The 15,814-nt window shown below is 38.7% G+C and overlaps 1 protein-coding gene across 1 annotated transcript in view; it reads right to left on the reverse strand.

Moving 5' to 3' along the window:
* Nucleotides 1–209: 209 nt before the first annotated feature.
* LOC127375001 (gamma-aminobutyric acid receptor subunit alpha-2) overlaps nucleotides 210–15,814 on the reverse strand; it is a 34,225-nt gene continuing 18,620 nt past the window's right edge. The window contains exons 7-10 of the mRNA XM_051420756.1: nucleotides 15,534–15,677; nucleotides 5,647–5,799; nucleotides 4,205–4,407; nucleotides 210–3,461 (exon numbers count right to left, since the gene is read on the reverse strand). Of these exons, the coding sequence (XP_051276716.1) occupies nucleotides 3,153–3,461; nucleotides 4,205–4,407; nucleotides 5,647–5,799; nucleotides 15,534–15,677 (809 nt within the window). The 3' untranslated portion in view covers nucleotides 210–3,152. The remainder of the gene's footprint in view (nucleotides 3,462–4,204; nucleotides 4,408–5,646; nucleotides 5,800–15,533; nucleotides 15,678–15,814) is intronic.

Here is a 15,814-nt window from a genome sequence, read left to right on the forward strand (position 1 = left end):
CAAGGTTGACGTCACCTCTAAAATTATTGGTAAGATCCCTGGTGCACCTTTATTCTTAACAAGTCCACAGAAAAACATATAAGTTTAATGTTTCTTTATATATAAAAGACTTCTGTTTGCTTGCTTGCTTGGACAAATAAAGTATCTAGAAAAACCTATCATCAGTCAGCCTCTAATTCAAAAACACTGCACAGACTAGATATAAAGAATTCAAATGATATGTGTTTTTATTAGAAACTGTGCACTGAATCAAGCATCCACCTCGTGAACAATCATTTTATCTGGAATGTTTAAGACTCTATCAGGATGTTGGAGAAAATATTGAATTAAAAAGAAATATGTCTGACAACATAATGTGTAAAAAAAAAATGAAAATAAAATAAAAATAAAATAAAATAAAGATTCTAGATTGAATCTTCATGCAAAGTTTGATTCAACAATCAAATTAAGTTAAATTAAGTTGAAACATTGATGTGAAGCAAAACTGATATCACTTTATATAAAAAAAAGAGATAGAGTTTCATATATGGCTACTGATATGGGGCTGAACATAATTTGTCATGTCGTTACGCAGCATCCTATGGCAGAGATTGTGTCAAAATAGGTTTATACAATACTTTGCCTCATACAGTATGCTCATAAAGTACAATCACTGGTTGTCCCTGTTATTTATTATGATTATATGATGACTGTATATGGCTTCTGAGTTAGTCCAAAGTGTGTACAACAATCAACCTGCATAAGAATATGAGATGAAAAACTACAAATCTTTTTCAACAATTTCATGATCACAAACATTAATTTGGTGTCCCGAATCCTGGCTGCATCCTCTCACTTTCAGCACATTACACAAAATATTTGCTGGCAGAGGAACGTGACAATCATCCACACATGATTCACTGAAGTTCATATTGGCACAAAAGCGGTCCTGTGTTTGCAGTCCTGTCCCTCTCATATCTGTAATTGTTTCAAAATAGCTTGTGGGATCATGAATGTGTTGTAAATAACCAGACACTGGATGTGAATAATTGTAATGGCAGACATGTTGATTACTGTAGTGCTGCCACAGTGTTCTAGTCTTCACCAACAAATCCACGCTGTCCTCCAGAGTTACTGCCACCGATTAAAAAGCTGTATAAATATCCACGTTTATATCTGCATTCAAACCAAACAGTTAGTAATTAGCATATTCAATTATATGCTTTTTAACCTAGAATAAGTAAATAAAATAAGTCATTTAAAAAATAAATTGTGAATAAACCGTATTAGTGTGCTTGTGAAGCAACATATTTCTCATCTCATAAATTACTTACTTACTGTACTTTTATTATTGATACTGCATTAATCATTATTTTAATCACTGATCGATATGTGTCTGCTATGGTGAAAGGGGTCTCCAATTATTACGTACAGTATCTACAGTTGCTTTTCAGCCTCTTGTAGCTTGTTGTTTTGGTTGTAAAGGTCCAGTGTGTAGGATTTAGTGGCGTCCAGCGGTGTAGTTACTGATTGCAACCCCTTCGCTTCACTCTTCCATTCCAAGCATGAAGGAGAAACTAAGGCTGGCAGCAAAAAAAATTTCCATATCTAGAGCCAGTGTAGAAACATGGCGAACATTTTAAAGTGATGAAAACACAATGATTCTTATTTTCAGGCGACTAATAAAAACATATGTATAAATATTATATTTTATAGATCCTCTTTAATGTTACACCCTTTAAAGCAACACATTTACTGTTTGCTTTCCAGATGTTTTCAGTGAAAAAAGCCTCAACAAACCGACTCTAGCAGCTGGTGAAGAAAGTCTAAAAGTCCCAGCTTCCTGAGGAACTGGTGGAGACCAAAACAGAGGTAAAGGGGGAGTGAATACTGCACTTAAATATATAAGGTGGTAAAAGCACGACACAGCAATGGGATGATAAGGTTTGTCTGTGTCTGTTTGGTGCACAAATAGGCTTTTTGTTTGCTAATACATTAGCCAAAAACTTTAGATGACAATACTTGGTCAGGGCTTTGTGTCGTCATCTTCTGCCTTCTATAGGTTTATAATTTATCCATCATATCAAAGCATGTTAAATTAGACGTTATTCCAGTTAATGATGTTTCTGTTGCCTATCAAATCATACGTAACAGATTCATAGACTTTCATTCTATCATTAAGTCAGATGCTTCTGATAGTATGATTATATCTTATTTTTGTTTAAAAGTCATTTTCAAGTAGTTTTTTTTTTTAACTCTGCCAGTGCTGACAAACGTGTATAAACATATCGTTCAAAGCATTGTCTAATTCAGTAATGGCACTAAATATAAGCTTTTCCATATGTACTGAATAAAAACAATTGTGAATTCATGTAAATGTATAAATCATTCACGGCACAATGTGTGCTTTGTTTCTTTCCTCCTCAAAGTCGTGTGTTCTCATTAGTTTTCCCAAATAGATATTTTCCAGTAATATGCCATTGCTACACAGTATAACATACACAAGCACACTCATTTTGTATCTTCCCTCTGTACTTTTGTTTTTGCAACCTTTTTTTTTCTGTGTTTCAGTAATTCTGGAGGTCAGCGTTTGATTGCAGCCCCATACCTGCAGTCACAGATAATAAAACAACTTTTACACTGTAACAATATTATACAAGTCTGTTTTTGCATTGGCTTGGACAGAAAAATATAAAAGAGTCAGGCCACTCTTACAGTAGATGGCAAAGAAAGTAAGAAATATGATATAATCAGTCCCTTTCACTCAAAAGAAAAATATATACTGTAATATCAAGAGAGTGGGCATTACCAGCAAAATCCAACACATTTAGAAGTAATCTTAAATAAAAATGTATGTGTTATGTGTCTACTCTTCATTTGATTCGTATGTACAGTGGCCACATACTGTAACTGGAAACATACTTTCAAGGAAAAATGCACTCTAATCGAAGTAATCACACAATATGTCACCATGAAACCATGAATATAAATATACATACACATTTACAAAAGCCAGGCTTTTCAAAAGTGCTGCAGACGGTGTAGAAAACAGGCGGAGATAGAGGATCACACTGCAATCCAGGACTTCACTCTGCAAAGGTATGTGTACACAGTTGCTGGAGGTATTTGGTTCGTCTCTTAGTCCCCAGACCAGAACCCATTAAAAGTGGCCTCTAATTAGAGGGGACCATATCCTTTATAATGGGTTCTCTGTTTAAGTAGGTGGCCCAGTAGACAAGGTTGAATGAGCCAAAGAGAACCGGAAACAAAATCCTTGACATCCTGTCAATTTTGCTGACGCTGTTGAACGTCTTCTTGCTGTCTTGGGCTTTGCCGTCTGCCCTGGGCTTGTTGGGATCCGAAGCTCCACCTTTGGCAATAGTTGGAAGTGTGCTGGAGTCCTTGGTGATATTCGGCGCGTAGTTGGCCACTGCTACAGCGTAGGCGTTATTCTTCTTGACGACAGACGCCCTCTCTTTTTTCTGTTGAAAGACGACAAGGATTAGATGTAGATGCTTAAAAAGGCAAGGGAGCAACCCTGAAACTCTTCACTTGTCAACATCTATTCAGTTTAAAATACATGTAAATGAAGGCGTGAGGTGGTAATGGACTGGTTCTGGTAATGGATCAGCACATTTTGCCATATCAGAATGAAGGCCAGCAAAGGGCCAAATACATCAATTTGACAAGGATGTACTGTAACCTTTCACAGTTTTGTGTATTTTTTCAGCCTCCAACTCTTCCGAGGATGTTTGAAGCTTACAGCGTGCAGTAGACCGAATGATATATCGTAGCCATACTGGCTTCTTTAGATTACATGTAATAATCCTCTTGGAGTGGAGACACACTTTAAGATGTTTTCTAAGGCACTTTAAAATCAAGAAGGCCTCACGACCCTCCATGAAGCCTCGGCGACCTCTAGTACCAACTAGTCATGTTAGCTCATCTCTATCTAAGATAGAGATGAATAATGGGCAAGTCTCTGTCTTTTTATTTGCCATTTTGACCAGAGTTTGTCATTTAGGTTTACCTGTCAGCTTATTAGCTCTCGCTGTCGTAGCAATTTGGCTTTTCTTGCGGAGGGCTAAAGCATTATCGCTGCTTCCCTCTGCCTCCGATATTGTTAAAGCTCTGGAAGCGTTGTCTTCTCCAACATACAGTCACAATGCTAATGAATTCTCTGAAAATGGAGCCTGTCAAAAAGACATGTTTTTCTCCTCATTACCTTGTCAGTCACAACACTCTTTCCATCCCAAGCCCAGCCGCGCTTTGTGAAGTAATTGACAGTGGCAAACTCAATCAAAGCTGAGAAGACGAAGGCGTAGCAGACGGCGATGAACCAGTCCATGGCGGTGGCGTAGGCAACCTTGGGAAGGGAGTTCCTCGCACTTATACTCAGTGTTGTCATAGTGAGAACAGTGGTTACACCTGGAAATACACACAAAGAAAATAATATCTTGTCTTGGATAGTCAGTTCTCATGAAGTTCACACACACACACACACACACACACACACACACACACATACACACACATATATACATAACACACCTACTATAATAAAGGCAGACCAAGTGAAATTAAATCAGTTTTACTTTAATGAAATCTACTCAGTAGGTGATTTGAGAGGGGATGAAGAGGAATGCCATCTCCCTTGATTTGAAAATGACTAAAATACATCCCCCTTGTTAACCTGCCATCTCCTCTCTCCATCCCCTAGCACTCAGGTCACTAATAGGTGGACCGTGGCCCGGGACCCAGACACAGTCCTATCCAGACTCAGACCAATAACCGATAAATTATTGAGAATTATTCAACTGTGATGGAGATTTTATATTTATTTATATATTTCATCACTTCCTCACTGAACAAGAGAAAGTTGGGAAAGTGGGATATAAGAGGGAAAGAAAGAGAAAGGGAGGCGTTATAGCTGTTCAGGTGTTAAGATTGTTTATTATAGAGATTATTAAGATGAGAAATGGAGTTAGCAAAAAAAGAAAGAAAAAAATCTAAAATTAACTCTAACGTTCTAAAATTAAGCACTTTATTTTTAGATGTACATTTTCAAAAGCTCTCTGTTATGTATTTTGGTTTTAAACACAGCCGTTATTTTCTATTTGAAATGAGAATGAGTTTCACCCCTTTCAGAATAAAGTGTTAGTCATTACTGTGCTTTGTATCTTTACAGTGTAAGGTTACTGTTAGCCTGCTCTACCCTAAGAACCCCTGACCTTCAGTAATGCTTTGACTGCTCAGCAGGTTTGGTACGTTTGGCCGAAGGACACAGTTTATTCTTGATTTCTGTACCTGTTTTTCTTTCTCTCTGAGCGAACCAGTCTTAGGTCACTGTTATTAGTTCCACTTGGCTTACAAACAAGTCCAACAGTAGCTTGTCCAACTGGATTGAAAACCCCCCCTGAAGCCTCTAAGAAATGTTCCCACTCTCCTCTTTATCCTGTTTTCTCCTGTCGGTCTACCCTCTATTTGTCATCAGCTTTCAGTCAGTCAATAAATTCCTCATGCCACCACGTTCATAGACCTAAATTACACGAATTCCATTGAAAATTATGTTATTTCACACCGATGCAGGTTTATTGTCTGTTTAAAAATGTTTCTTTATATGAAAGAAGAAGTAGAAGAGGGTCATTGATAAAGGCAGACACTTACCAAACACAGTCCTAGCTGGCACTGATTCTCTATTCAACCAGAAAGACACTTGGGAAAGAATGACTGTCATGATGCACGGGAGGTACGTCTGGATGACAAAGTAGCCAATCTTCCTCTTCAGATGGAAATGAGCCGTCATCACCGTGTATTCACCTGTGGAGACAAGAATCAGGGTCACTTTAAAGCACTGCCACCGCAGCTAAGTCTACTATCATTTATAATTTGACATTTTAGTACTTTTAATCACCTAACGCATCTAATTAATTCACTCAACCTCCGCTTATAATGCACACCACTCTCAGTTAATATGTAGGCATCAGATGTTCAGTCATCAATCTTCACCTGTGCATAAAGGTTATTTTGAGACTTTCAATGAAATAAAACAATTTTAACAATTCATAAACAGCTTTTTTTGGTTTTATGTTTACATGAAATATGGTTTGTAACCTGTTCATAACACCTGAAGAGGACGTTATCAAACCGTGTTAGTGCTGATCTGCTGTTGTCTTTTTAAATTAAATGGTTATGATGTCTCTTGAACAGCTTTAACTTGATTGAAAATATAAAATATTGTCCTTGCCACTAAATTATAAAGAATGATCTCTGTTTCAAATCTCTTTTGAACCTTTACTGTTGTTAAATTAGCCTGAAAAACAGGCAATTTGTTCAAATTAAAGGCAAAATGATTGTTATTAAAGCATATTCCACTCTTCATAATAAAGCACAGCAGCCTAAAATGCTACATGATTTATGATTCAGATAATTAAAACATCATCAGTCACAATAAATACAAAAAGTAAAGGTTATTCTCTCTTCAGGTTGGAAAAAAGAAGCCAGCTGTCAGTGAAGTCCTTGATAGTTGAATGCATGAGTAAAGTATTGGAAACAACTTTTGTCCACTCCCACTGATTTACACATCAACACTATCAGAGATGATTTCTCTCTACCAGTTAAATTTAACCATACAAGCCAACTTCTTTTAGCAAGATACTGAACCCTAAATTGCTCCTGATGCTGTTCACCGGTGTGTGAATGTGTATGAATGAATGTTTGTGATGGCCTTTGCCATTACTGTGTGAATGGGTGAATGTGGCATGTTGTGTAAAAGCGCTTTGAGCGTTTGGAAGACTGGAAAGGTTATATATACAAGTACAGTCCATTTACCATCTCCAGTGGAGAAAAAAAAATGCTTTTACCGGGTGGATATTTCATCATTATTTGGTCTTTAAAGCAGAAAAAGGGAACAGACTAACAGTAGCCTACAGTGCAAGTTCTGCCTTCCCTCCTCCTGTAGGATACTGCCTGAATTTGCTTAGTGAAAAGCACATTTTTCTTTAAAAATACAACAAAGGACAATTTTTTGGTGCCAAAAACCTTAAAGTTTACATTGTTCCGTTTTTTTTATAGAATCAGCTAAAGTCATCTTATTGATATTTCTCTTCTTTTGTCTTTATTTGCAGATTTGGGGTGATGTAAAAGTAGTGGAAAGTAATCATTATGTTACTTTAATATTGTGATGTTTGGATTAGGTTACTGACCGACCTAACCCAGGTTTTACAGGTAGTTAGTAATTGTATCAGATTACATTTTTAAAGCAACCCTACCAACCGTGTTTATATCAGTAGAAATTAATATTTTTAGAAGATTGTAGAGCATGCAGATTTAAGATGATACAGCACTCTAGATTAGACCGCCAATTAACGGTATACATTTGATCAAATAATCCATTCATACGTAGAAAAAAGTAGGCAGTGTGATTTTCCTACAGCCACCGAGCAAAGCCTAATAGCTGACAAGGCTGTGACACAGTGCCAATGCTGCAGTAGCAGGCAGGCCTTCCAAATGGAAGATATCTCAAAGAGAAGCCAAGATTAGACATGAGAAGAAAAAGATGTGTTACCCATGGCAACAGAACAGAGAAACATAGCTCATTTGCTGCGATTCTGAAACGAAGGCCTTGATACACGCTGCCACTTGGCAAGAGGAAAGTCCTTTTCAGCAGTGGGAAGGGGGGAGGGGGTGTCAATTCCAAGGAATAATCCCAAAAGATTTTTTATTCCCTCTCTCTTTTTTAAATTTATTTTTTATATAGCACTGTAGTTGTATTGCCTGTGTTTCTAGCAGTTATGTGAGGACCTTTTCTCTCTCTTTCACCGTACATACAAACACACACATGCATGAAAACACACACACACACACACACGCCCTCACTCAGGCACTGGAATTTAAAGAAATTGAGTGCCTTCTCAGTACCCTATGGAGCTCTGTATCTTCCGTAATTTAATTTGCATGCCAGCCCCGATGCCTGTGCTGTGGATGGGGGAGGAGGATGTGCAAAGCAAGGAATCCACTGGATGTGGCTGAAGTTTCTCTAGAGGAGCCTGTGATCGCTTTACTGAGAGGGAAGACAGTAATTATTGCATGAAGATGATAATCACGTCATGTTTCCTACAGATTTAGGGAACAAGGCTCCTGCTGACACCATGGGAATAGGTCTGTCACACAGGACACGCTGTACAGTGTCACCTGTCTGACAGAGGGCACCGACTCTCACACAAGGGACAACAAGCTTTGACTTCATGGGCATCTATCAAGAGATATCTGTTAATGTTTTAAGAGACACAAAGTAAATTAAATGGGAAGAGTTTATGAGTAAATATAGTCCTTTTCTGGAAGGACCAATGTACACTTCCTTAAATGTACTACAAGGAGGTTTTAACTAGTCATGAAACAATCTCAATTTAATACTGATGCTTCTATATCACCTACAAGCACTATCAGCAAGAACATTGTCTTTTTTTTATGTAGTTATTTTTAATGCCTGCCACTGGCTGGATATGGTTGAAAACCTCTTGAACTAGGCAGTAGAAACACCGCTTTTGTCCACAGGGGCCGTCTGAATCAACAAGTTCCTTGTAGGGGCTTTAGAGTTAGAGAAACTCTGAGTATGGGTCAAGAAAACTGGATGCTACATTTCCCATAGTGCAACACAATAGTGTCTTATGTTAGACACTCACTGACAAACCAACTTCGCAGTTACCCTCAGATCTGGGGAGCTTTTTAGCAGCTTTCAGCTCATTGTTTTTGTTTTCTACCTTCAACCTTACTGTCTTGGTTCACTATCACTGCTCCTAAGTACTAGGAGTAGAGAGGAAGCCACTGTGTGGTGCTCAGGGACCAAATCCAGATCTGAGCCAGAGACATTGTCAGAATTATTCTAACATACATTTTTCAATGGTGGGGGAAACCCACGCAAACACGGAGAGAACATGCAAACTCCACATGCCATCACCAAACCCAGAACCCAAGAACTTCTTGCTTTTAAGGCGGAAGCGCTAACCACTAAGCCACCGTGCCGCCAACAAGCAGGCAAAGTTTTGACAAGCTGGTGAACATAGTGGAGCATTTAGCAGCCAGATATTTCTCTCATGAGTTGGTGGAGCAAAAACATAGCTAGAAGGAAACTGAATACTGGACTTACATTTGCTAAATCCCTAGAGACATGACCCCTAATGACGTTAACGCTAACGTTGCTCAATATCTGCCAGGTCAGTAAATAGTCAATGGTTTGCTAAAAGATGTTAATATGACATGTTGTTACAACTTGTTTCTGCTGCCTTCACGTTGCAAAAAAATCACTTATTGCACATTAAGATAATGTATACTCAGCAGTACTTGAACATCATATATTATACAATGTGTTTGAAGTAAAACATTACTGTATTTTAGTCCTGTTCAGTTCATGGGGGTTTTTTTGTGCCATGTATGCACTTACACAGTGCTAAGTGCTTTAAAGTAACATGACTATGTGACAAATAAACATATGGCTGAATAGTGGGATTTTTGTAACAGCGTGTTGGTATGTTCTGAGGCTTATGCAAGATGTCCGTCCCTGTGAAGCCTGAGAGCACACTCATTCGTGCCAAATGACCTAGTTTGCAAGTACGCTACACCAAACACTGACACACTAGTAATGAATGATTAATTTAAAGTCAGCCAATCAGATAATGTGGAGTGACTAGTTAAACAAGAGAAACAGTCACCAGCAGGCATTCTGCCTTCTACAGAGGTATCATACACCACTTAACCTAGATAGGAGCATTTAGTGCATGAAAGGATATTCTTTCTCAATGAAATTGAAGCAGGGATTCCCTTGATAATATAATGCAATCACTGGGGAAACACTCCATACTGGTGATTGATGCCTACAGGGAGTATTGGTGGAGCACTTGCCACGGGGTCACAGTTTTGGAGCCTGCATTTGAATTCAGAGAGGATTTTAGATCTAATGGTAACATTTCTTAAAACTCTTTAACTACTCTGTTACCAAGATAAAGATCCAATTTATGCTACAGGGAGATCACTTGTCCTCTCAATTGATGTGGTCTTTGTTTGTGGGATAAGGAAGAACATCTAGCTTTCACTCAAAACTAGTCTGAAATAATACCTAGAAACTTCAGCATAAAAAGTTCAGAGAATTGAATATTGGAGCAGCTTGTGAGAAAAGAGGACTCACTGTTCATGCTCAAGCACATAAAGAAGACATCTAACTCCATAGCAGTCCGTTGCAAACCACCCACTCCTCCCTCAACTCTACAGTTAAAGTCTGGAGGCGATAACCAAAGGTCAATATCCTCCACCAGGAACAAACTTTTCAAAGTTTTTCCACGACCATCAAACCTAATACATTCTTTATATTCACCTAAACTCTGATACTTATGATTCACATTTCCACCACAGAGCCGACTGCCTCACCTGACCTGTCGCCCTTTGCTGCATGTCATCTCCTCTCTTTCCCCATTTCCTCTCTATCTTCAGCTGTCCTATACAAGACAGGCAAAATGCTCTCCACCCCAAAAAAACTAAACATATAAATCAATCTTAAAAACGATTCAGTGAGATTTAGTCTAAAAGAAGACACCATAAAGACTAAATGGACTAAAAACTGCAAAAACAAAGCAATGGTCTCCCAATAATTATAGCACACCTACACATTTATCACCATTATTATGATCACTGCTATCGTCGTCCTGCAAGATCTGTATTTCAAAAGCTTCTTCCATCAGGTTTTCTTCAACTAAGTAGTATTGCTAAAATTAGATCAGTGCTGTCACAATTGTACGTGCTTTCAGATCTTCTCACCAAACTTATCCTTTTTTTTCTCCTTCTTAAATAGTGGCATTGTTGCAGGCTGTGTAAAAAGCAGCAGCAAGGATTTTTACCATTAATGTTATTAATGTTTGCGGGTTTGGTTACTCAGGCTTCCTTAGCCTTAAGCCTCCTAATCAGTTTTAGAAATGATTTGTCCATTCAACTGGTTCAAGGGTCATCAAGGCTTGGCTCCTTGGTACAACCCAGACCTTTTACCCATTATTACCTAGGCCACTGGTTCCCAACCTGGGGTCCTCACCCCTACAAAGGATTGCCAAAGCTTCACAGGGGGTTGTGAGGCCTTCTTGATTTTAAGGGGTGCAAGAAAACTTTTTGTAAAAAGTATTATTATTGAAGAACTCTCACAGGATAAGGGCACGTTGAAGACCTGAACACAAGCTGTATTCACAGAGCCTTCACTCTCTGCTAAACAGCCTCGTCCTGCATTAGAAAAGTACATAGTTAAAACAACCAAAGAACTAATAGGACAATGGCCAAGCATCAGGGAGAATGAAACAATGAATTCGTCAAAACGGATGCCTATGCCTTGACAAACAGACTCTGTTTAACTCTACAGCTTTGCAGTGACCTGGGTTTTTCTGCCACCCCCCCATAAGGAGCCTGCTAGGTTAGATTGACAGACTAGTATAATCCTTTACATAAATGGTTCCCAGGCTTACAACTAAAATGAGTGGCCCGTTGTCACAGGTTGCATTATGTCTATGAACAGTCCAACCCAGAGAGAGAGTTCCTCCTTAAAGCATCTCAGATTGTTTTATTTGAGGTCTAAAAAAAAGTTATAAATATCCATTATTTCTCAAGAAAAAAAGCCAAGAGCAGAAATTTGTGTAACAGAACAATATGTTTTCCTTCTTTCCCCTTTAATCATCCTGGAACCACTTATCTCGTGACCCCCCCCCCCCCCACTGCTTTCACTTCCGAAGCTCCAGTGTTTCTCATGTTTCCCTCTAAAGCTTTCTTGGTTACTTCTGTTTTGAAAAGTGCCATATAAGTACTTTATATTTAGTTTATGCTTATGTCGCCATGGCAACTTGCACTGTTACCGTGGCAACGTACCCTGTGATAAATCGTGTGTCTGTTGAATTTGGCTCATCTGTCAGGTGTGTTTTGAAGTCCCTTGGGTTCAGTTATTCTTACTCCTTATACTGACATATTATTATTATTATTATTATTATTATTATTATTATTATTATCAATAACAATGACATTGCATCTCTACCGTAATAACTACCTATAGCCTGCCATTGTTAGGTGTCATCCTCTGCCGTGTCAACTCACAGTTAACCAACCACAACCACAGCACAATCGCATCTCACTGCACTGATGTGGCGGCCTATTTAAAGACATTCACATTCGCTCTGCATGCTGACGTTACTGCCGCTCCACTCCTCCCAGCCTCCACCTGCTTTGGTTCTGCTTTTTGTTTATTGCGCACCCTCGAGGGCGTTTATTTCTAAGTTAATAACCATTGGAGGGATTATTTAGTGTCCCTGCATGTTATTTATCACTGTGCTAAGTATTTCATTCTGCAACAATGCATTGCCACAGCAGGGAGAACCTGTTGCAGAGTCGATTTGAATTTCCATTTTTATGATAGTTCCCGACAGAATTAAACGTAAAACATGGGAAATAAACGGTAAACAACACAAGGTGGATGATAAATTTCGTCTTCTAAGCAGCCCCGACAGCTTTATTCCAAATGCTGTGGAGTCACCTCAAAGGATCCACTCAAATGTTAACACAAATCTTTGTTGTTTTCCAATCCCTACAATAATCATTCCCAGGTTGAAGCATGTCCCTTTTCTTTACAGAAAACCCAAAAAGTAGAACACATCACTTTGCAGTCTGGCCTTATTCTCTGTTCAGTGGCTCCCCGTAAACACGTGTATTAATTGCAGGCTCTTATTTATAACTTAAAACGTATTACATAGCCTTCGTCAGTGATTTTCTTTCAGCCAACACATAATCACCAGTCACTCGGTGTCAGATTCCTTGTCACTCCCAGCATGTAAAAGAAAACAGCTGCCAGCCTTCATCCCTCTCTTCGTCATCTCTCAACGAGAAGCCAGCTAGCCTCACAGTGTCTTAGTATTTAAATCCAGACACAAGACACATTTATTTACCACAACATCTTTCCAGCTATTGCTCCTTGCTGTCTACTTCCTGTCCCCCTCATCTTCACAACACACAGAAACACATATACACTCAAGTTCTGGCCCCGTTTCTTGGCTTTGTTTGCAATGTGTTTGTTCTATTTTTAGTCCTCATTATCTCTTTCTTCTATATTATAGCCTATTTTTCTATGTGTTGGTGTTCTTTGTTTTCTGTATTCACTTTGTGAACAATATGCTTGTTGAAAGTGTTTTATAAATACATTAAACGTGACAACTGATTGTTTTGGATACAATATATTTCTATTTCTGTTCAGACCCCTGACAGAGCCAGCAAGGCTTCAAGGCTTGATGATGGTTACTGCCACATTTCTGAGTTCATTATCATTCCAATTTTGTCTAAACATATCTTTTTTTTTTACACAATTTCAATGAATTAACAAGAAGACTTAAAATAATTAATTATTCGCTAAGCCCTTACCCTTGGCCACTGTTGCACATATGTAGTTTACAATGATAATAAGGAGAGCTTTATTTGATCAGTTGTAGCCATAGACTGTAGGCCTATAATTAAAAAGTGGATGTGGTCTCTGTGACGTCACCCATAGCTTTCTGAAGTGGCCGTTTCCAGCTGCCATCACCATCTTTGCCAGTCATGACTCCGCCGGCTCACGGCAAATCCAAAAATGGGCAAAGACATGGAGCGTGAGTCAGGCAGGCTGAATGAAGCCGGGTTACTGAAACCAGCTGCCATTGAAGGCACCCACCCGTCACTCAAAGTGTGACTTGAAGCCTTGATATAATATAAAGGGGTGCATTATATAAAAAAATCATGTGGTTGTCACGGGAAAAAAAAGCTTTATAGACCAAAACCACACCAGGCTGTAAACATATTTATTTATGCTGTAAAACTGGGTATTTTAACATGAGGCCTTATGGAGATATTACACTTTTTGCAGCCAGCCTCAAGTGGCCGTTTGAGGAACTGCAGCTTTTGTTACTTCCACGTTGGCTTTATTTGCCAGCCAGGTTGTCTTTTTTTACAAGCTTCACTTTCCATACACGTTTAAAACTTTTCATCCCCTGCTTTTTGCTTCAAGCCAATGTTTTAAGACTCTAGACTTGGGTTAATTATCCTGTCCACTAATGAGCTTGTCACTGTTGGATTCACTTGCTAATGTCTCCTGCAGGTCCATTTGAGTGAAATGCCACATTTTCAATGCACACCGAGTTATTCACTTTCTGGGCCCAGAACATAGATTTTCTTTGTCATTTCATGCACCATTGCACTTTTGAGAGACATTCCTGTGTCTTTGGGCACCAACATAAGACACTTAAATCACTGAAGAACTCAGCAGTTATTCTTTTCTCCTGGAGCTCCTCTGTTAGTGTCTCTGACAGCTACACCACACAGATGTGCTCCCTTATGTCTAGTTCTGCACCAGCACTGCATTTGTATGTTTGCCCATCTTTGTTCTCCTGATTGGGGGGGGATTATGAAATGAAAAGGTTTATCGCAGCAGCAGCTCACCTGTCATGCTGCTTTTGAGTCTCCAGGCCGTGCTAAATGCAGATTCAGTCAATCAATCAATCAATCAATCAATCAATCAATCAGTCAAACTAAGTTTTTATAGTACCTTTATACTTGTTAGTGTAGTGTACAAGTTCTACACAAGTAACTGTAAAGCCAATAATGAGACAGAAGACAGACCATAATAGAGCTATCTTAAGCAAGACTAAAAACTAGATTAGATTAAAGAGACAAAATAAAACAAAAATGAAATAAAATATACAATTATTTCAATAATAATGAAATAACAGATGAAATAAAATAGGATGAAACTTTACAAAACTAGTGGAATAAAATAAGTGAATAAAATAAATATTAACTCTTGATCAAAAGCCGGGCAGAAGAGGTTGGCTTTCAGTTTACGTTTAAAGATTTCTCATCTCAGATTTCACTTCCAGTTCCTCTGAGATGAACAAAATACAGAACAAAGTAGGAAATTCAAAATGCATGACTGCCAAATCCCTGTTTTGTCGAATCTTTGTCATGCAGAGGAAGCCAGAACAAATGTCTCTCTGCAGTTTTCAAGCCAAATAAAGTGAGTAACCAAAAGGCAAAACTTAGCAAGCGTTTCACAGCAAGCTACGACCGCCTCCTGCAACATGTAGGAGGTGGACAAGTTCAACATCCACCCAAACAAGCTCAAAATCTTCACAGTTTGATTTTCACACCAAAAAACAGTTTGGAACTGAGATAATAAAGATTTTTAGGTTCCAAAAAATTAGGCAGGTCAAAGGTAAAGAACGCAGTTTTCAGGTTATTGTTTGAACAGGTTTTGTCGCTAAAGGGTGTTTTAGAAAAAGCTATTAAATATCCACAGTTTGCTGCATGCCAGCTGAGAACTCTCTTGCAAAACCCAGACTATTTTAGTAGTATGGCTTCATAAGTGTTTGAAAATCCAAAATCCAGGGTTTCTTTCCTTTTTATGAGACATTTTCTAAGCTGGATGAACATTTGCTGCAGAGGATGAAGGTCGGTAGGAGGTGGAGGAGTCATGAGGTATTTTTAATTCCCACTAGACCTCCACAAAAGCCTACCTGTACTCGATTTGATGGTTTCTTGTCCGACCGTTTGTCCAAGCAGGTCATACTGGTTCAGGCGGGAGCTTTCGCCTTCCACCACCACAGAGTCGGAGGCATTTCGAGTCCAAGCATAAGTCACTTCTGAGATTGTGTAGGCATCTAAAAAAAGAGAAGAGGATAAACCCATAGGGAATAAATCTGGGGCAACCGCAGCTATTGATGATTTTTCGAGAAATTGTTTCACTGACCCAAATGAAAAGCCCCCCACTACATTGTGTTTAATGCTGGGTTTCTAG

This window comes from Dicentrarchus labrax, unplaced genomic scaffold (genome assembly GCF_905237075.1).
Source record: "Dicentrarchus labrax unplaced genomic scaffold, dlabrax2021, whole genome shotgun sequence".
Taxonomy (NCBI): Eukaryota; Metazoa; Chordata; class Actinopteri; family Moronidae; genus Dicentrarchus; species Dicentrarchus labrax.